This window comes from Pimephales promelas, chromosome 16 (assembly GCF_988280905.1).
Source record: "Pimephales promelas chromosome 16, fPimPro1.hap1.1, whole genome shotgun sequence".
NCBI classification, from domain to species: domain Eukaryota; kingdom Metazoa; phylum Chordata; class Actinopteri; order Cypriniformes; family Leuciscidae; genus Pimephales; species Pimephales promelas.
In genome coordinates, this window is record NC_142784.1 from 18,594,011 (window position 1) to 18,617,366 (window position 23,356).

The 23,356-nt window shown below is 39.1% G+C and overlaps 1 protein-coding gene across 13 annotated transcripts in view; it reads left to right on the plus strand.

The window, feature by feature from the left end:
- Positions 1 to 23,356, plus strand: part of msi2b (musashi RNA-binding protein 2b) — a 269,238-nt gene that overhangs the window by 194,065 nt on the left and 51,817 nt on the right. For all 13 annotated transcript variants that reach the window (XM_089121137.1, XM_089121136.1, XM_089121138.1 and 10 more), the window contains exons 9-10: positions 12,214 to 12,328; positions 19,754 to 19,828. In XM_089121137.1, the coding sequence (XP_088977263.1) occupies positions 12,214 to 12,328; positions 19,754 to 19,828 (190 nt within the window). The remainder of the gene's footprint in view (positions 1 to 12,213; positions 12,329 to 19,753; positions 19,829 to 23,356) is intronic.

The window sequence follows — 23,356 nt, forward strand, 5'->3', positions numbered from 1 at the left end:
TGATAAAAATCATCATTAAAGAAGAAAATTTCAAATGGCATTTAGAGGCTTTTGCATCTGAACTCTTCATATATATATATATATATATATATATATGATTTGAATAGCTCTAGTTGTAAAGATTTAATCATTCTAGGATGATTGGAGTGATTTTGTAGTGTAGTGCATCTGCATAGAAAATAATATCCAAATTACAAGCATAGATGAATGCAATAGAAGAAAGACACAGACGAAATAAGCAGGGCTTTGTGTTTTTCAGGTAAATTAACTGTGTTCAGGTACAGACGTTGAATAATTATCTGTATAAATTAAATAAGCTACAAAAGTGATTTTCTTTTTTGTAGTTTGATTATCTGCCACTTTAAGACGAATACACGTATAGGCCTATCGTAATGACAAGCATCCGTTTTTTCTTTCTCTATTTACAAATCATAACCGACTGTGTTTACTAGCAAACTCGTAGAAGGCATTTTGACTTAATTGTACGTAGACATCTCTGTTCAAGCACAAATAAATAAGGAAGGGAAGGAAATTTGGTGTTCACAAACTTCACATGCTGTCTGAGATCTGTGTGCGCACACAAATCACAGCCCAAGTTCCAGTCTTCTTGCTCTTGGTGTTTAAACTGACATGACTTTAAAATGCAAATGATAAACTCTCTCTGTGATGGTTGAACTTTGCAATTAATCTGCGAATCACATACATTCCGATCCACGGGGCAGCTGGTCCTTACGGATCAAGTACATTCTCTATAGGCTACTTGACATTGCACATCCTGCAATGTGACTATCGCAGATGCGCTAGTTTCTTCACAGCCCTACGTTCTTATACATGTGTATGTGTTTATGTATGTATATGATGTATATACAGTATACTGTGTGTGTGAGCAACCTGTGTTTGGCTAAATAAGTCGCAATCACATGTCAATGGTTCAGACTATGAATATTCACAAAGTTGGAATGCTGCACTTTATAATGATACCAAACTTGTGCTGAGGGGACCTTCCATAAAACGTACAAATAAAGATACTTATAGATGTTTAATAGCAATTTTGAGCCTATTGATCGCTAGATGAGGGCATAATGAACTTTTTGTGAACACCTCAAATTCTACCAAAATCGAAATTTTTCGCATTTTGTGCGCATTCCGGCTCATTTTGTCATTACGTGTCACATACAGTATATTGGGAAACCAATGTTGTTTGTTCCTCATTGACTTTCATTGTATAGAGTTCAGTCCTTAAAAAAATGCATTTCGCCAAGAGGTGATCAGTATTACTTTTTAGGGTCAAATTAGACCAGAATTAGAATTATGTTCCTCAGTAGAAAGTCTTTGTAAAAATTCTTTTCTTTTTTTTTTTTTTATACAAACAATAAACAAACAAGCCCAGCTGTTACCAACATACAAAACAGGGGTAAAATTATTCACACACATAAATTGCACATCAAGTTCCATCACATAATGTACATTATTGTTTACAACAAAACACATACATATAAAAAAAAATATTAAAAAATAAATAAATAAATTTAAAAATAAAATAAAATTCAAAAGAATTTATAACTTATTGGTGAAGACAAAATGTGGTCTCCCGTCCTGCAGCAAACTAGCAAGATCACTAGGAAGGTGGTCAAGAAAAGGTTGCCAAACATTATAAAACAAATTGGCTTTCCCCCTAATATGGCACTGAGGCGTTCCAGAGGAAAAACCTTAAATATTTCTTTGTACCACTGTGTGACCGAGGGAGGTTTTTCCTCAATCCACTGGAACAAAACACAACGCCTTGCTAGAAGTAGGAGTTTACCCATTAACAACTGTTGCCCTGCAGATAGAGAGAGCTGATCTAGATGTAGATTCAGAAGGAGCAAGACTGGTTCTGATTTAACCGTTTGTAAAAATTCTTTGTACAAAATATTTAGCAAAACACAAGCATTATAGGGAAATGTGTTTATAAATTAGTTTAACAGTAAATAAATTAAGTAAACTAACCAAATCGTGTGTTAAATACCCTTTGTAGGACTTGCTACTTTTTTTCTTTTTGTAAATAGCAGCTAAGCACATTTCAAAGTATGTCTGTTTATTTGTCCCCCTCTCTAATCACCCAGATCCGTTTAGCCCTTTTTTATCTAATAGATGTTTATTTGCGCTTTGTGTGTGGTGACTGTAGATGTATTTACACACTCCTGTCACAGTATCTTAAGAGTAGGTTGGGCTAATGGAAGGGGATTGTGATATTTGAAAAGATTACAGTAATTCAGCCGGTTGTAATGGAGCAGGCTGTTTCCGAAGAGCTCTCCGAGATCTGGAAATGTCACAACAAAGAAAAGAGGAGATTCAGCACAATCACAACTTAAATAGAAGGGTGGAAAAAACCAAAGGAAAAAGAGTGTGCGTGTGTGTGCGCACATAAAATATATAATGAAGATAGATAGACGGACGGATGGATGGATGGATGGATGGATGGATGGATGGATAGAGAGATAGATCGACAGATAAGCGGCCGAGATACTCCCTCTGTCAGGAGTACGGCCACAACATCACCTCCATTCAAAATGTTTAACAAACACTCTTCTTAGTTGGACTTCAGTTTGCAAATGCCGGGAATATTCTCCACAACAGAGCGAATTGCATCCCGTGTCTCCATATTCGCGGTCGTTTTCGATTTCCCCTATCTTAAACTCGGCGCTTCGCTTCTATGTCACGGCTCTCAGCCCGCCCTCTGTTCGTTGATTGGGCCGGCTGTTTTCAGGCCGGAGGAAAACGAAGAGACTTGTCGCTGTCTCAGACTGAGTACAGAAGCGAAAATAAATAGAGCAGAAGTACGAAGTCTGAGGTAGTCAGGCTAAATGCGCCCCCCAATTTACCTAAAATCATTTTGCACCAGACTGCTTTGTGAATGAGAGTCAAAACAAAGCAGGTTTTGCTATGAAGTTGTTACTCAAGGATATATCAGTACCAACTGTTTGTGATCCAGCTAGAGTGATACATGAAAGGGAGAGCGAACACTTTATTACAGTTCACCGGAGTTGGTTTACAGATGTAAAGTTTACCAGTTCATTTAGCATCCCCAGAAAAAAGCATAAGGTCTGTATATATTTGTTTACTGTTGGTTGTAACACGTGTTTTGTGTAATTTGTGTATGTTGATGATGATAAAAGGGACAGTGAGAGTTTATGGATAAGATTTGAATGTGCACTACTGTTTTATTCAGCTCTTACTCTTAGTGAAACTGATGCTTCATCTTTTTTGTGAGGCACAACAAACTTAATAATACTCATCAGTAAAGTTTTGGCCATCGAACGGAGTCCGCAACAACATGCTTGTACTAATAGTGGATTAAAGCAAGATGACAACACAAGTTATAACCGTATAAAGTAAACTATGCCTGTTCTTTTATAAAGGATTTTTTTTTGTCTCTGTAGGCATCATTGTCTGACTCCGGTTCAAGTCCTTTTTTCAACATTGATAATAATTAGTGCTGCACCCAAAATAAAAGTTTGTGTTTACATAATACATGTGTGTGTACAGTACTGCGTATAATTATTTTGTGTATATAAATACACACACATGCATGTATATATTTAAGAAATATGTGCATGTATATATTGCATGTATATTTGTACAAAATGTATATTATTTATAAATATTACTATTTTGTAAATAACATTTTTTTTAAATATATACATGCATGTGTGTGTGTGTATTTATATTTACAAAGTAATTATACGCAGTACACGCATGTATTATGTAAACACAAACTATTATTTTGGATGCGATTAATCGCAATTAATAGTTGCCTAGCACTAATAATAATAATAGTAAATGTTTCTTGAGCACTTCATCAGTATATTAGAATGATTACTAAAGGATCACTGAAGACTGTAGTAATGATGCTGAACATTCGGCTTTGCCATTACAGAAATAGATTACATTATAAATTTAATAAATTAGAAAACAGTTATTTTAAATTGTAATAAAAAACTAGTGATATTGCGAAATATTATGAAATAAACACACCCTTAGTAAAAATAAAAGTCTTCTTTCAGAAACATAAAATCTTACTAAACCCAAACTTGTAAGCAGTAATTTGAAATAATTATACATTATTTTATGGAATGCACACCAACTTAATATAGACCTTGTCAAATATAGTAGTACCTTACTGTTTGGGAATTATATCTAGGTAGGGTGAGGTATATCTAGGTATTTTAAGTAGGAGATGTGAATACATTGATATAAATAAAAAGGTAAACTGTTTAGCTTCTTATTTATATCAATGTGTTTACTGTAAACGTGTGATAAAGATGAAGAACGAGTCTGTGTGTAAGTGTGTTTTACTGTTTAAATTACACCAGAGCAAAGCCATGATTAAATGTGAAGTTGTTTCAGTCTGTTGAGCTTTTTTTTTTTCATTTTATCTCTATGTGCTTACCAGAGTTCCCACTGTAACACACTGTTGAAACAGACATTCTGTTTGGGAGGCATAAATAGTCTCTGACAGCCTTTTATTTTTGTTGGTGAATATAGATTTCTGTGTCGGATAGAATAGCTGTAAGTGTATCAATAATGTACGGGAGCCCCAAGTCTCCAATGTAATTTAATTCAAGTTGCGATGAATTATGCCTCGATGTTAAGCCGAGAATTCTGGTGCCTCTGGGCAAAAGAGCAGGGGGTTGTTTTCTTTTTTTTTCCTCCCCCTTTCCTCTCATGTCTGTTTTATCTCTGGGAACTGTACAAACAAGATGCAGCGTATGACATGACCTCTTGTGCAGTGATGTAACAGGAGTTCACTGGCAGAGCTGTGATAACATTTAAATATGTTATATTTGATGGGAAAGCACAGACGCACACACATAGTGTAAGTTTGGGCCTGTAAAAGGCAGCTTGAGTTTTTGGATGCGTATAAATCTACATCCTTGAAAACAGTTGCTTCTACATTCAATTAAAATATGAGTTTGCCCCCCTGTGCATGCCGCCGTACAGGGCCAGCAAACATAAAAACAAGAACATATGCACAACCTTTTTGAACATTAAAATCTTAAAAATATAAAGTTTTTATTGCAAAAAAATGCAAATGTGTATCTTTAATAACATGCTTAGATTATCATGTAATGATACTGATACAAAATTCATTTGGACACCTGTTCAACTGAAAATAATGGTTCAGTAAGTGAATCAGATGTTGTTTGATTAAAGATTGATGGATTCTGTTCAGTGAAAGACACATCATACTAAGTTAAACCCATAATTTATCTTAATTATTCATCAGTAGAGGAGCAATTTGTTTGGGAGTCAGACTGTTCACTTTGTTTGATTCACTAAAAAGAATCAGCTCATAAGAGTCGTCTGTTTGTGAATCGGTATACACTTGTCACATTGGATGTGGTTTTTGGCTTGTAGGCCCGCAAGGACAACTCAAGAGAAAGATTGCCATTATATCACAATTTAGTTTTTTTTTTAGTTGCATCACGTTCAATATGGACTGCAAACTCACATTATAACTCGGGTAAACTGTTCTTCACTTGACTTGCTTTATTTGTTGTCAGGATATGAAGTTAGATGTTTGACGGTGAAAGTGTTTTTCAAGCTCACTGTCAGAGTGAGGGGATGTCCAGTCGATTTGCCTCTCTGTGGCTTTATGAACGATCTACAGTGGTACGGATGGCGGAAATAAGACTGACTCCTCAGACACCACGGATATACAGTAAGCGCATGGAATTCTAACTCCATCATTGTGGCAATCTCAGCACGCCAGGGCTCATAAAGGTGGCCCTGTTTCTTGGGCTCCTGCCTGTTTAAAATGCATATTTATTTGTCGAGTTTGGCTAAGTGCCTTTCATATCAGGCATTATGCGATCCCGAACTCTCAGGAGTGAGGCGGGTGGCCCAGTGTTTTGCAGTTAGAGTGAATGAATCAGCTTTCTGATTCATCCTCTTTTATCCTCCTTGTCAGAGGAGAATGCTTTTTTCTCTCACTCTTGCTGGAAGAAACAAATCTGCTGTAAGGAATACAATTTAAAAGTCTAGTGTTTTGCAATTACTCTTGAGTTTTTCTTTTCACAATGTTTTTTTTTAAAGTGATTTTTCAGATTATTGATTCTGTTTGTTTCCCACACATGCTAATCTATTATTGGAATATGATTATGATATTTCTGATTCATTTAAATAGCAGAGGATGTGCATTTTCAAGAGTTAATGTGGATTTTTTTTTTCTATTGATAAGAAACCCATGCATTTTTTTTTTGTATTCTGCTTTTTTTGCTCTTTTTTTTTTAGCCTGGGAAAACCCAGACAACTTCTGGCAAATTTAGATTTGCTCTGAAAGTTAGTCTGGCGAAGAGCTCATTCAAACCCATTTCCAATCCGTCGAAATCGCGACTCCAATCAGAAACGTTGGGGTGGACTTTACACGATTGCGACAGTGCTGGGATTTTAAAGCAGATTTTGTAGCCTAGATTACAAAGATGGATGCCGCCGTCCAACATTACTCGTTCGAATCAGCTATCACGTCTGTTTTAAGTGATTTTGACGTTTCCTTTTAATTAAAAACTGAGCAAAGAACAACACCCGCTCTGCATACTGTACTTCATCTCCTTCATCGCTCTGATTGGTTTTAGGTCTATCCATGACGTCCGTTGGTGACAGCCCTCTGGAAATGATTTGTCTATGATGCTTTACCAGACCATAACTCAGTTACAACTGAGAATGGTCTGGTTTTAACCAGATTTTTTTTTTCTTTTTTTTTTTCAAAACAAAACTTTTTTTCCCCCACAAGAATTCAATCAATGATGCAAATACAACTTTTTTTGCATGTTTATTTTTTGTTTACATGTATAATTTTTATTTTAAACACTGATTAAAACTAGGGCTGTCAGTTGAACACGTTATTAACAGCGTTTACGCAAACCCATTTTAATGGCGTCAATTTTTTTTTGTGCGATTAACGATCTTGTGGCCTAGGAAACTTTGTAGTTTTCTTTCACTTGCTTTTGCAACAGTACGTGGCATGCGCGCGCTGCGCTATGAAACCCATTCATTTCAATGGCTTGTGTTGCACAAGGACGTTTTGTTGCTTCGTCGACCAAAGTGCAAGCGGATCTAGCTAAAAGGTGAACAAAACAACAGGCACGCCACACACACTCGTTTGGGCTTGCGAGCCGGCCATATAGTTGGTTAACGTTACTTTTTGAGTGGATGACGAGCGCGAGACGCCGAAATGGATGACAATAAGATTCTGAATGGAAAGTTTACTTTTAAAAGTTGCCAAATGGTTCCATTGACAAGACCAAAGTGATCTGCGTGTTTTGTCGTTGTGAACTGAGCTATCACCATCGCAGCACGTCCAGTCTGAAATACCGCTTGATGATGGCCAAGCACACACACAAGCACACAGCTGATGCGAATTCTCCGCCCCCTCGTCAATATTAGGACCTCGTCAGTATTTCTTTCACCCTTTTATTGATGGACAGTGTTACATTGTGTCAGAGATTATTTGCTCCAAGTAAGAATTCTAGTGTGAATTTGAACACAGTATATGTCAATGTTGTTTTCAATAAAAAACATTTACACAAAGCAAGCCGATACACTTTTCCATATTGTTAAGAGCATTACAATGAGAAAAAGTAATGGGACAAAAAGAAATCAAGAGACATTTAGAATAGATAAAAATGTGTGATTAATTGCGATTAATCGCGAGTTAACTATGACAGTAATGCGATTAATCGCGATTAAATATTTTAGCACTAATTAAAACTTTTTAAAATATGTTTTTTTTGTATATTATGTAACATAAAGCCTAATAACTTTAATAAAAATGGTTCTTCATACATTTTTGACAACCCTAACACTTTTCCCCCTATAAGAGTACAACCAGTAATGCAAGTATATTTTTGTTTTGAAAGATGTATTTGGCTTTGCTCAAAAAGCCAAAATGTGCGTGCAATGCTTTTGATCTACAGTCATGAAAGATGCAGCCTGTGGTCTCTGAGAAATGCACCTTTGTGAAACAACCCCCTTTTCAAAGTCAAAACAGGTGGCTGAAGTTTTAATGTGAGTGACATTTCTTGTCACAAGGTCAGGGCAGCAGATTAGCAGATTGGATCTAATCTATCCCTAACCAGCCAGCTAATAAGCCGCGTGTGTGTTCTCTGGAGCTGATCGATCCTGTCTCGCACCTCTCGCCCGCTCACACTGGCTCTGCCAGGGACATCGACACTAATGGCCACATTTGCTCCAGCCCACCGGTACAGTGTTCCCGCTCATGATTTCCCGACAATTAGCGAGGCGAGTAAACGCACCCTGTTCTCATCTCTGCTGTCATCCTTTCCACCCTGGACTTCCACTTAACCTGTTCTCTGGGGTGAACGGTAGATGAGAGATGTTATGGGGTTTTGATTGCATTCACACACACACACAAACACCTTGAAGTCTCTGTTGGGCTCCGAGTGGCGGTCCGGTCATTAGACAGGTGGCAAGACTAAATGAACAAATAAAATGTTCAGTAACAATTAGCCTTCATTAATAAGTCATTATATAAATAATTTGAAACATGATATAATTAAGACATGCAAGCGTTATTATTATTTTACGCCTGCAACTTGCAATATTCACAATATAACAGCAGGTGATGAAGTGTTAATCAGATCATAATTCTTTTTCAAAGTGATTTGATGTTTTATGGCCTTTTAAATAAATTAATAAAATAAATATGAAATGTATCTGAATGTTTTATTTCTTGAACTTTTTATCGAGAAGAGAGTTGAAAGAAGGAAATGGCAGATTAAAATACCTTTTCCCCAACATTAGCACCAACTTTGACCTTGTTGATTTCCTGTCACATTTTATTAAGTTCATCAAGTCTAAATATCACACACAAATAAGACTGCATTATGTAGCGAGTTCCACTTTTCAAAGTCAATGCTCCGATTTGGTCCTGAAGTGCAGACGTCCATCTATCAACAGTTCTGTCCTCCTCTGGCCTTTTCCTCCTCTGTGCAGGAGTGATAACATAGCTACCCCATGCTCTCAGGTCATTAGCCACGAGCCTTCGTAGTTTCATTAACGATAGAAGGGAGCTCATCATTGGCCTACCTCGACTGACGAGGGTAATTAGTTAAGTAATAATGTGGAGCCGTAGTCATGGCTCTTAAATGCCCATTGATGACAGTCAGATCGGAAGCCAGGCTTTCCTCGCCTATTAGCAACACACAGAGATTGCAGGCCTCATCACTGAAACCACACACTGACATAATTACACGCACCACACTCACACACACTCGCTCTCTCTTTAGTGCCAGTGCCTAATGAAGGCATGTTGTATTTGGAGAAGTCCTGAGGACTTGAATACTGATTACCAGTGCTTGTTGGTTTTTATCTGTTCATTTTTTTTTTTTCCGAAAAGAGACATTGCGTTGCAGTGTCTGAAGTTTGTTAGCCCGCTCAAAGCGTGAAAATACAGCTTCCTTTTAGCGCTTTTGTTGACATGTAAGGTCATTTAAAAGAATGGAAGCATTATCTTTAACAGATATCTGGATTTCCTTTATCTTTCGGTGATGAAATTCAAGGTTATTTTCCCTCGCAGTTAACATCAAGGTCAATGTACTGTCATACAATGTACTTTTTGATGTCAAGGAGCCCCACATTTGATTTCAAGGGGGAGTCTTTAAAAGTATAAAGGCTGCTTTATATTTACATGCTTACGGATCCATTTAACGTCAGTTACAGTAGATGACGATCATGGGGCGTCATCTAACACCGCCTTCACACTGGCAGTTGAAATCAGCTCCGATGCGGCTGCGAAACGACCGGAAGTCATTCATTTCCTATGGAGATTCGCAGACCGCATGCGAATGGGTCCGAAACGGGTCCGACCGAGTGCGGTGCGAAGAAAATCGTGTCCGTTGGTCATCCGGATGCATTCAAAAATTTGAACTCGTGCGAAAAACTACGGACGGTTCCTATCCGACAATTCCAGCGGAAGTTGAGCGTTGCTATGGTACTGATAAACAAACCTGAATTATTAACTTTTAATAAAATAAATAATGATTTGATAATGATACGTTGTCATGTCATTTTATATTTTCATGACTTTCTAACGTTTATAAGGGCAGTCAATACAATTAAATTGAAGGTAGACATTGAACTATTGACCACTATATCACATTTTTATTCGACCTGACATGTCAACGTCCTGAGCAACTTTCCTCACGCAGCATAACTCTCATCAGAGAGATCATACAGAATTGACAGAATCAAACTTTAATCTCTCCGCCATTTTTGTTCTACCTGCGTCCGACGCTTTTCACTGTGTAGTACAACGTCCGTTGGGAACGTATTGCGTATTACGGAGCTGATTTAAACTGCCAGTGTGAAGGCAGCGTAACTTACACTTTACCTTTAACGTCAGTTAGGTGAAGGGGTAGGTTTAGGTCTGGGGTAGTGTTAGGATTAGATAACGTCATCTAACCGACGTTTAAGGGTTCCCCTAAAACGGCGGATGTTGACGTATGGTCAAAAGCGTCAGTTGTATGACGTATTGGGATGAGACTGCGCTGCTCTGAGAGATACCTTGTAGGTTCAGTATTATTTACATGAGATTATAGCAACTATTAATATTTAAATTAGCTTTTTTATTAATATTAATATTATTATTTACATTTTTAGCTTTTATTAGCTTTTTATTTTCAATTGTAATTTTATTTTGGTAACGCTTCCTTTTACAGTCCTGTTACCCATGTACAGTGCATACTATGTACTTATAGTAATTGTATTATAGTAATTACAGGGTAATAACTAGGTACTAACCCTGAACCTACGCCGAAACCTAGCCATAACCCATGTACTTACCTTATATTAGCCAGTACTTTCTAGGTAAGTACTCGTAAGTTCTGTACTGTAAAAGGAAGCGCTACCGTTATTTTAAATATTTTTGTTGTGCTTTTGTCATTTTTAGTACTTTTTGTTTATTTCAGTTTTTTTTATTTTTAGTAGTTTTACTACTTAGTTCAACATTTTCGATTGGCTTTTAAGTTACGAAAGTGTATGCGGTCCCTTTGGGGTCGTCAGTTTGAAAACCCCTGTGTCATTCTCTTCCCTGACATTCATAGACACGCAGTTTAAATCTCATACTTAAATCATGAATGTTTGCTTTTAGTCACTTGAACTGAGGCTCCTGTGAAGAGCAGGGAAGCAGCTGTAATATAAATGGACAAATAGAGGTTGACACGGTCAGGGAATATTGTCTACTCTGCCCTACCAGAGCCCCTCGTAGTGCTCATAGTCAATTTCAATAAGCCTTTCGTGTGCATCCACCACTATACTTACCCTAGGCGCTGTGTGCATGGAGGAGTGTGTATACATACACCAGTAATCAGTCTGTCAAACACTACATACCCTCCCGGTCATCTGTGCTTTCCTTGGGCTTAAAGAAAGCATGGTTGCGTCTCTCAGGTGGTTGAGGTTTTGTTGACGCATCTTGTGCACAATGTTAGGGTTGGTATTTCTTACCGTGTCACTACCACAAACCCACGGATCCTTCATTCCGGAGCTGTACTTAATTTTGATGCTGGTGTTTGCAGTTGGTCTGTCACTCTTGACGCCCACTCTGTGTGTTCTGTCATGAGCAGACTCTTAACCGTGCATTGTGGAGGAGTGCGAAATGTCAGTCAGCACAGCAGGAAAATGATCAGTAGAAGGCATCAGGGAGCTGGTTGGGGGTGCTGGGTGGTGATCAGGGGAAGTGCCCCGGGTAGAAACTGTTCAGTGATGAGGACCAGATTGGAGTGGCAAGACGCTAGGGAATTGATGAGAAAATAAAAAAATACAACTTTTTTTTTATATAGAAAACTCATCTTTTTTTTCTTTTTTGCCTGAAGACAGAACACTGCATGCTTTCGCAAACACACAAACATCAAAAAACACTCTCTCGAAAAACCACAGCAACATTTAAGCCTGTACATTACCAACTGAGACACATAAACACTGATTCCACAGAGTGTTTGTTTTATTCCCGTTCATTTTTCTAACAAGTGATGTATTAACCTTATGAGAGCTCTCATAGTTTGTCTGCAAGGTGACACAAACCAAATATGGACTACATTGTTGTGATGTCCTGTGGGCTGAACATTTGTAAGAGTTGGACCGTTCCTTGATACAATAAATGGTCTTATTAGTAGCTAGACCACTGAGACAGCATCTTTTGTGCTCCATCCACAGGTAGAATGTAAGAAGGCCCAGCCGAAGGAAGTGATGTTTCCTCCAGGGACGCGGGGGAGAGCTAGAGGTCTGCCCTACACCATGGACGCCTTTATGCTGGGAATGGGCATGCTGAGTAAGTGTCATCTCAATTTCCTGCTTACAATTATTCATACATTAACACTGTCAATCACTGCTGTAATCTGATTATTAACTGGGATGCTGATTTGAAATCAGCATGAAACTGCATTTAGAACGTTTTACTTCTTTAATTTGATGTGTTCCTAAGAGAAAGTGGATAAGCAGCTAGAAAGCATTACTATTTTATTTCATCCATCGGAATTTGATTGGAGGATACTAGAGGATAAGAAGTTACTACGTTTTTATAAAAAGACAAACTTTTTTTCTTTGAATAATGCTCACTACTGAATCATGCAAAAACAACCAGGAACGTCTATTACAAAAGTATATAGGGGGTCAAACTTTATTTCATGTTGTGTGTGTGTGTATATATATACAGTATATATATATATGTGTGTGTGTGTGTATGTATATTTGAAGAGTTCAGTAATTTCACTTAAATGACAATTAATAGGTTAACTTCATTGCCATTTAAGTGAAATTACTGAACTTAAATATACAAGCTTGATAAAAAATTATCATTCAAGAAGAAAATTTCAAATGGCACTTTTGCATCTGAACTCTTCATATGTATATGTACAGTATGTGTGTATGTATAAAGAATAATTGATGTCTGGCTGTTGAATTTCTTACGCATCTCATCCCAAGCCTCTGTTACTAATTCCAAAACGTTTTGGAAGTTAGTATTTTAATACTAAAATTTTAGAGCTAGTAAAGGGGACTTGAGCCACTGATAGTAGTAATAATACAGTTATTAATGCAGTTTTAGAGCGAGTGAGACAGAGAGAGAGAGAGAGATTGACTAAGCGTACGTGAATTACCTGAGTCTGTGTGTCTTTTAGCACCATCTCTACTAATAGCAAAGAAGAACAACAGGGCTGTATACCTTGCTAGAGAGAAATTCATGTAGCTTTTAAGTGTACCATTTTACTAAAAAAGTCATTAGAGCTGTGCTAACATATAATATTCAAATATAAATATATATGGATATTATACATTAAATTACTATTAGTTTTTAAATATTTGTGTAAAAGCACTCCTTTTTGTACATGCCTGAATTGGTTCTACATTAATATGAATGTATATGTGATTGGTGAAAATACATTTATTAATGAGTTCATGTTCATGTGAATCTCGATCTAGTTATCCACTGGGTGTGATTTTAGAGCAAATGTTTTCTCATGCTGACCTCAGAGACAAATGGTCACTTCAGAATGATACTTGTAAATATGTCTGTTCAGCCTTTAAGCATAGATGCTGAGCTTGATGGTGTGGAACAAGTGCATCACTGTAAACTCATAGAGCAAAATGGCAACTCATAATGTTGGAACAGGCAGACAGGGAGAGGCAACAGCCCATTGAAAGAGCTCCTCGAAGAGAGCACTGGGACCGGAGCTCCGATGTTGGCACGGTGCTCGCGTTAACGTCGCCACGCTCTGCTAGCGGCTCTACAACTGCCATGGCAGTTGAAACTCCTCTCTGTTTCTACTGGGAGCCCCGCTTCAGAGTCTACACGGATACGACACGCGCGTGCTATCAGAGAGACGAGCACTGGAACCCGTCAAACACCAGAGGCGTCATCCCGACGCTGGCAAGAGCTCGTCTTGATGTTTTTTTGTAGATTTGATGTGTGTCAAGAGGACAGGAAATGTAGAATTAGACAAGAATACCCACCCCCCATCTCAAACTTCAGTCCCCCCCCCCCAACCAGCTCCAGTGACAAGAGATAATTACTGTGAGATTGATCGTCTGCTGAAAGTAACTGAAGCAAATAAATCGTTTGATGCCTAGTGCAGAATGCGAATGGCAGCTAATGGGTGAAGCTGCGGGAGAGGTCGTCCTGCCCGTAATTTGACTTGATGAAGCGTCCTCGCTGGGCCCGCATGAAATATGCTATTGATATTCAGCCAGACCCGCTTCCAGCTCCACCAAATCCCTAACCGACCCTCACCAGAGCAGGGCTCTGCATTATAGTGCTAAATGAAGAGGAAAATGTAAGTAATGTTGAGTTATGATCCTATGATTTCAACCATCTGACCTAAAAGGAGGGTGAATTCATCAGTTATTCGGAATATGCAAGAGCTCGTCAAGACCTTTTCACCAACATCTGGTGCCCTCAGGCATTTTAGTAGTCCATGATATCATTCGGCTTCACAGCGCCAACAGCGTGATGTCAGCTCAAGTTGACTTGAGTTGAGGTTGATGAAATTACGCCGCAAGTGGGTGTCATGAGCTTATTAGGGTTTAAAGCAGATCAGTGTTGAACAAACCGAAAGGGAGGAAGACTGAGACGGTGGGAGCAGAGAGCCGGTTAAAGGGGGTCGCGCTCACTCGATCGCAACACCGTCTTATCTAAATGAAATTGGAAAGCAGGACAGCGAAACATTCCTTTTGGTAATTTGCATAGAAAAATCAACAAGGCTCATTATTTAAGGAACCTCAATTCCTTATGTGCCGAAATCTCATTAGAGCCCCGCTCTGAGCAACGGTGTTTACCACACCTAATCGAGCTATTTATCTTTATTGTGCTGGGCCTCATGTATGTTTGCTAAAATTAATACACATCTCAGCCAGCGCAAAGTGCAGCTTTACCAGATGGATAATTGATTTTACAGTGAATCGAAACTGTTGAGCCATAAAATGGGCACATTAGCATGCATATTAATAACGCAAATAAGAGGGCGAGGCCAACGGCACTAGGCCAGATTAAGTGACAGTCTTTATTTACAGCGTTGCCTGGAGACGGAAGGTGTCTACCGTGGTGACGGCGTGGCTTAATGAGTCTTCTCCCCGGGCTCAGGTCTCCTCCTTGCATTTAGTGACTGCGACATGCAGTGTTGCCACTTACTGAACGTCAAAGGTATGGCGGTTTGGTGATTCTCGTCTCATGGTGTGCCCCTTTCTTGAGCCCACAGCTCGACACTGAGGCTCAGCTATTAAACCTAGTGGAGAGCCAATTAGGTATGAAAATTGAGCCAAATAGTTTTGACAACGAGGTGGATGAATGTGTCTGGGAAAAATTGGTACCTTTCTATTTTATTTTTTGTTTAGCTGAGCCAAAAGTGGCATAAAATATATATTTTTTTTTTTTTGTTGTTGTTTAAAGTTTGTTTTCCTAGTATTCTTCCAAATAAAGCATTATTGTGAGCTTTTGTGTGCATAGACTGTTCACTCTTCACAGCCAGACCTATTCTTGATTGAAGTTGCAGATGTGGCTATTTGCTTTATGGCTATCTTCACACTTATTTGCTTGGATTACATTTTAAAATATATTAAACTTATATGGTACATAATTTCACTGTATTTTTGTGCAAATAAATGCAACCTTTGTAAGCAAAATTGGCATGCTATTTTAAGGGACCCTCAATTTCATTTTGAACTGTAAGCCAATTGCTAAGAGACTGGATTGAGAGGTTGTGTAAAGAAACCATTTATTAGTTTTATCAACTGCAAAATAATTCTTGCATTTGCCAAAGAACGTGAGTAAGGAAGATAAGTGGCGTAAAGTCAAAATGTAATAACCTACAGTAGCATTGGACGGTGTCAGTTCGTAGGAGAAGACTGGAGTGTTGTAATGCCAAATGTGCATAGCACCGTTAAGCACGACATGGAAAACATACTGTAAAACTTCAAATAATAGCCAAGTCCGGAATAGACAACTGTCTCTTTTGTGGCTGCAGGTTTAAATAAATAAAGGCCAGGTCTTTTTTTTTTACTTTCGGGTTGTATTTAATCTTCTAAAATCCTTCAGATTGTCTACTTTTTGTCCCGCCAATGAGTTATGTAGAATATAATGACTGCTTTATTTATTTATTTGTGCCCCGGCCTCGCACGCACTCTCACGTCTTCAAACAACACGAGTGCTGTCTTCACGAAGGCTGCAGTTTCACGTGAAGCATTTGAGATTTTTAGAGATTAGAGACTGTAGGCCTACACTCAATGAACAACATGCTTTTTTCATCATGGTAACAATCCCAAACAAACCACAAATGCAACAAAGGTCAATGCAATAAAAGTGTTCATGCTCAGTATTTTCAGGTCATCAATTGACCTCCTCAGTCACCTGACCTTAAATCCATTGAAAACCTTTGGGAAATTATAAAATTGAATTGTGATAAGCCATGGAGGTTTTCGAATGAAGCTCAATTTGGGGAAAACTTGAGGAGGATTGGAAAGAAGTTAAAGGTTTAAAAAAAAAAAAAACTTTTGATGATAATTTACTCACCTCCATGTCATCCAAGATATCCATGCCATTCTTTCTTCAGTCAAAAAGAAATTAAGATTTTTGATGAAAACATTCCAGGATTTTTCTCCAACTAAATGCACTTTACTGGGCACCAAACGGTCCAAGGTCCAAAAGAGAGTTTCACTGCAAACTGTTCAAAGGGCTTTAAATGATTCCAGATGGTGAATAAGGGTCTTACAATCGCTCATTTAAAAAAAAATAATAATAATAAGTTTTATAAGCTCAAATGGTCATCTTGCTCTGTTCTGTGATGACTCTCCTGTTCGAACTTGTTTATCAAAAGAACAAATCTTTTTTTCGTGTCATTTGGTTCATTCAATGAACGAATTGACTCGGAAAAAAAGATTTGTAGAAGATAGCACAGAGCAAGGCGACCATTTGAGCTTATAAAATTTATTTATTTATTTTTTTTTTTTAATGAGTGATCGTTTCTCTTGATAAGAATCATTTAAAACCCTTTGAACAGTTTGCAGTTTGCACTGAAACAGTCTTGAACCGTTTGGTTACCAGTAAAAGTGCATTATATGGAGAAAAATCCTGGAATGTTTTCATCAAAAACCTTAATTTCTTTTCGACTGAAGAAAGAAAGACATGGACATCTTGGATGACATGGGGGTGAGTAAATTATCAGCAAAAGTTTTTTTTTTAAAGTGAACTACTCCTTTAAGCATGTCACGTGCACAAATTTCAGTGAGTCAAGGAGAATGGCTTCTATAATCAAAAACTAGGGATAATCAGCAAAATATTAATAGTCAAGTCTCAAGTCTTTTATTTTTTTTTTATGTATCATTTGCACCTGAGTCTCTTTTCTGCATACGGCCTGGAAGCACTGCTGATTTCTCTCTTCTGTGTTGTGTTCCCATAGGTGTTGGCCCTACCAGTATGTTAATCCCCTACTGTCAACAGAACCCCATCCCTCTACATTTAAAGTAATCTCTTTAAATGTCACAGGAAAAGCCCATGTCATGTATATTTAGTATGGGCGTCTGGCATTTGCTCCTCTGTAAGAGTAGAGTACACAGAGCCAATGTAGTCTTGGGAGAGATGGAGGAGCTCAGATATTAAGGCTTTGTAAACATATGATACAGCACTTGGGAGGAGCAAAGTTAAAGATGGCCAACTTGCTGCAGAACATACAAGCATGTATTTCAGAGGCAAGATTGCTAGGTGAAGCAGAGCAGAGATGGGGACTGGCATTTCTTGAAAAATTGCCAGTTTCAACGTTTCACCCAAAAATGCCAATTCTGTCATCATATACTCACCATAATGACATTCAAACCTTTATGACTTTGTTCTCCAGAACACAAAAGAAGATACTGTTCTTGTCAGTGGGTTTCAGTATTGTTTTGGACCTCACTGACTTTCTTTGTTGGGACAAAACTGTTGAAACATTCTTCAAAAAATCCTCTTTTAAACATTTTGACTGAGTCATTGTTCAGAATATCTTCATATGGGTTTGGAATGGCATGAATTTGAGTAAATGATTACCAAATTTAGTTTTTTTGGATGAAAAAAAACTGTCCCTTTAAGGGAGATAGCTTCTGCAATATTTTCTCTATACTTTTGGCAGTAGTGTATTTAATACTTTTATCCATTCCTCCTCCTTGCTCTGATTCCCTCAGAGATGAACTTTCCTCAAGAATAGTCTTTGATTTTAAAACCGACTCCGTGGTTTACATAGCATTTACCGCAAACGGCACAGAAAGCCTCCTTTCAGAAGCAGTCAATAACGACAGAAAACTTCATAAAAACAAGTTATTTCTTTTAAGCCTCTACTATAGCGCTGACCCTCACCAAAGAAACTTTGACAGGATCAATAGCTTCACATAGACTACTTCCCACCAGTCTGCCTCTGCAATGTCAAACTCAATTGATTTGTGTTATGTCTAGCCTAACTTGCGGTGGAGTGTATTTATTCTCTTCACCAACTCACATTTGTGGCCGAGAGCCAAAGATAAGCCACTAGCGATCATTTGGTGCAAGCTAGCTCTGTGTGCAGCCAATAACTATTAGCAAGATCTTTCAGGTGGGTTTGGGAGGGAAGAAAAATGGGCTGATGACAAATAACAAACTAGAGTCCTGAAGAAGGTGACGCCACTATAGAGTCTATATTGTTTTCACGCGATTATAGCCGCCTGCTCCCTCAGGCGTTCGGTGCAACAATATGGCCGATATGTTCGATTTGCGTTGGAAACGTTGCGTTTTTTTCCTTCTGTTTGAAAGCCGGCCAGATAATTAGTGTCTAGGCTCACACTGTAATAAGCCATTGTGACAGAATAAGAACAATGGGTCTTTGGGCTTTAGCCTGGTAAATAGGTACACACGGCGGACCGCCGTTAAATCCTGGCAGCGAGACAACTGTAGCATGTGCATTGGGTTGCATCCCACTTTTTCTTAACAGCACGAGCAGGATGCGTTCCAGTGTTGTAAACGCTGCTGATGGTGTGTTTTCGCCTCGGTCTCAAACAAGATGTATTTCAGATAATATAATAGTCAAGGGGAAGCCAACTCACTCGCGCGAGCGTCGTCATTAAAAAGTTCTGCCTCAGCAAAGACGACAAGAGGTGGGCTAAAAAAACAAATGGCGGCCTTAGCATGCTTTTGCAGCGCTTCGCTCCACTTTCGAATGAGTTCTGCAATCGCTCAATCATATTCGTGCCGTCCTGTTAGTATTAGCGCGCAGGAGGCTGAGGCTGCACGGCACGTAGGGACTTTAATCCGTGATGTCCTGCCACAACTATCAGCCTGCCATTGTCTTGCGCTGTCGTGTCCTTCATGATCGATTAGCCCGGGCTATAAAAGAAGGGCTATCGATCAATGACAGTGGAGAGGTGAGAAAAAAAAAGGAGGGAGAGAGAGATGACAGCCGCAGACATGTCCGTTCCCTCAGCAAGGGGAAAAAGAGGGATGAGCCCCAGGGAATGAAGCGAGATTGTGTCTTGTGATGTTTATGCTGTTCATCACCGCAAACTGAAGTTTGCGAGCCAGCTAATCTGTTACATTGCGGCCTTGCGGGGAGGGCTGCGGTTATGTGGTGAAAGAGAAGCTGTTTTCACTTGCTTCTTGTGTGTGTATGTGTATTTTAAATGGGATACTGATTTATTGGTGTGATAGGGAAGCTCTGGGCGGTCTGAGCGGTTTATCACATCCTTGGATTTTCTTCTCTCCCTACAGGTTATCCAAACATTGTAGCAACGTATGGCCGCGGATACACTGGTTTCGCCCCAAGCTACAGCTACCAATTCCCTGGTAAGTTCCATCTTGTTAAGCTCTGTATGGTGCTTCTCTCTCCTGCTGCTGTCTGGTAATGGCCTCCCTGCTGACCGGCAAACTCGCAAACATCAATGCGCACCCATCCCTGCCTCTCGCTACACCCCAATGCTGAAAAACTTTACTGTGGCACTTTACACTTAAATACACATTCACATACTCAAACAGCATACATCTTGATGTACAAAGACACACATATTGCCTAATTCGCCCCCCCTGCTGAAGCCCCACATGCTTGTAGCTTTATAGATAACACTGCCATACGTGATGCTTTTAAAATCCGTGGGAGCTACAAACGAGCCTATGGCCTTCTCGTTTTCGATCCTTTGACTCAGCAGGGTTTTAGGGCCATCCTGACGAAGACAGGCCTTTTTTGTCTGGAATAAATGTGATGCAGCAAAGCAGCTCTATTATTTCATAGCCCACTTCTCAGAAGCGGCCTTTGGTAGCATGATGATCTGAAATGTGCTTAGTATTTCTTATCATGTTCTGCTCAGTGGTTTATCTGGTACTACTGAGTGTACTTAATTTGACACCTTGCAGATAATGCTACTAATGCCCAGTGAATCTCCTTATTTCTGATACACGTGTTTATTTTTGCATCTCTACTGATATTAAAAAAAATATCTAAGCAAGTCTGGTTAGCTGGTTTAGGCTGGGCTATCTGGCCTCACAGCCTGTAGATTTGAGTCTGTCTAGAACCCCAGGAAGTATCCATTTGAAAGCCCGAACTTTAATTTATTTTATTATGTTTATGTATTACTTTTAGGCAGACATGATTTAGTGGCTAGACCCATTAGTTTGTCACACTGGTTTTCCAATGTGAGCAACTGCTAAATGCCCAAAAAACATATATAGTCAATTTCAGCAGGGAAACCACTAGGCCATGTTGACATCTGCTGTTTGATGCTTTGCATAAATGTAAAGATCATGATTAATTATAGAATTATTGGAACTTCAAATGAATGTTCTTCATAAACACAAGACCACGGCTCTTGACGAATTTCAAAGCGACTTTTTGTTTACACAATTGATCCTCAGCTGTAAATATGTAGCTGTATATCATCTCTGTGCAATCAGAGTATCTTCAAGAGAGGTTGCAACCTTATTTATGTACATAAATGTATCATTTTTTGTCAGTCGCTCAAAGGCCCTCCCTGGCGATGAAATTCTTCTGTTGACTTGGTTGTTAAGTGTAAAGGTGGCTGTTTGTTGCATTGAGAAGAGATCCTTTAGCTGTCTTCTCCTTTGATGCCGGCGCACAAATTAACCTCAAACAATCTGTACAGGCGTCCCAAACTAACCGCCGAGTGCAGACAGAATATTCCAGTGGCGACTAAGATAAATAAATGGGGGTGGGGTGGGGTGATGGGCTAGAGTAATGGATAATGAGGAAGTGTAAATTGGCAGGCGCTTGCGGAAGAGCTGCTGTGACTAAGCCTGGTTATGGGGATTAAAACATCATTGTGGGCTCACTCTTTTCGGTGAGAAGTCTTAGCCTAGTGCCATGTTAGCAACAGTTCTGAGTCTAGCAAACATAACTAAGTCACCCATACAAATATATGTGTAGGCCTATATCTAAACACTAAACTCCCACGTGACGCTAAAAATATCTGAACGAATAAACGCATACCAGTCCGCCCATGCCGAAAGCCTCATAACACTAGCTGAAAAGCAATCGAGTGTATCGAATGCATATTTTTAGTGATATTGACCCTGGATATAGAGCTGAAGGTCCTGCTGGCATATGACTCACTGGAAAATAGGCTGCGAACCGCTTGACTTAAACTGCAGTTTCTAGTGCAAAAAGGTGCTTTTTTTTTTTCCTCCGCTCATTTAATCCCCCAGCTTTTCTTGTAAAATGATCTGCCCAGTGCCACTCCAAAAGGGTCCCTTCACTCTTCCATTTCAGATGTTGTCAATGACCTTGGTGTTGAACATATAGGGTGAAAAGGCTTTTTTTCCAGACTGCTTGTAGCACCTGGGATTTGCTATAAGCTCGGTTGCAGTGAAGGTTAAAAATTGACTGTTGAAAAGAGAAAAGGTAATTTTTTTCAAGGCACTTCTTGTAATCCGTGCAGGTGACTGGATTTGTAACAGGTCACATGGGGATGGTGCACATTTTCTCAGTCTGTGCATGTATGCAAGTTACCGTGTTGATTTTTAAAGAAAACAAGAACCATAAATTGCTTATCAATGGCACTCAGTTAAAAATAAAGCCCTGTAATGCTACAGTGTGTGTGTATGATCGATATACAGCGCATGTACCTTTCTAGTCCTCGTCCGGGAACAATTTTGATCACGGATGGATTTAGTGTTTTCTATGCCCCAAAGACATACAGGCATAAACAACCAATGGTGCTATGGCGGAGCTCCTGAGCAAGTGTTGCTGCTAATGTCATTTTCATACTAACATCCTCTGGTAGATAAGATAAGAAACAGCTGACAGCATCAGGCCACCTTCACTGTTATCTCCCCATTCACCAGGACACACGCACACACATTGTTCTTCTCATTTATGAGACTGAAAAGGGTGTTTCAGAGGCTATAAATCCATGAGAAGCACATCCAAAGCTCAGTGTCTATCCTAGTGGTGTGACGTTATAGTTGAACACCGTCATTAAAACTCTATAACCGCCAAAACCGCGTTGTTAAAATATCTTGCAGATAAGGTTATATAGGCAACTAATATCAGTGTTGGGGAGTAACGGAATACATGTGCTGGCGTTACTTATTCAGAATACTAATAGTCTCCACAGAACATATTCATTTTATTTTATGTTTCGTGTTCGCATCAGCGCAGTCTCATCCCAAGACGTCATATATCTGACGTCTCGGGACGTCTTTTGACCATACGTCAACATCCGCCATTTTAGGGTACCCTTTAATGTCGGTTAGATGACGTTATCGGATCCTAACCCTACCCCAGACCTTAACCTACCCCGTCACCTAACTGACGTTAAAGGTAAAGCGTCAGTTGTATGACGTCCCAGGATCGTCATGTAACTGACGTTAAAGGGTACCGTAAAACGGCGGATGTTGACGTATGGTCAAAAGGCGTCCAAAGATGTCAGTTATATGATGTCTTGGGATGAGACTGTGTTATTCGCATTTATGAGGAAAAAACAGTGTTACGGATGTGACCAGTCTGAAAGCACCACTGAAAGACGTGACATTTAATCACATCACACAGAGTAAAACGTTCACAGAACAGAGAGCACTAAACCTTTATATAAAGTGAATTTCGTTTTGTATTAAAGGTGCAGTTTGTATTTTTTAGCGACCTCTAGTGGTCCGGTTGAGAGTTGCAATAAGGGCTCACCCCTCCCTTTCAAAGAAGCTACGGTGGCTAGAACTGGACAAACATATTGTTGTCTGATACAGCAGAAAATAGCCAGAGTAAGCCAAGAGTGTGTAACATATTGTCACTGTTTCTGTACCTCAGTCCATTATAAACCTCATCATGGATAAAGTTTACAAAGCCATAGTCAGGCGAGGATCAAGGGT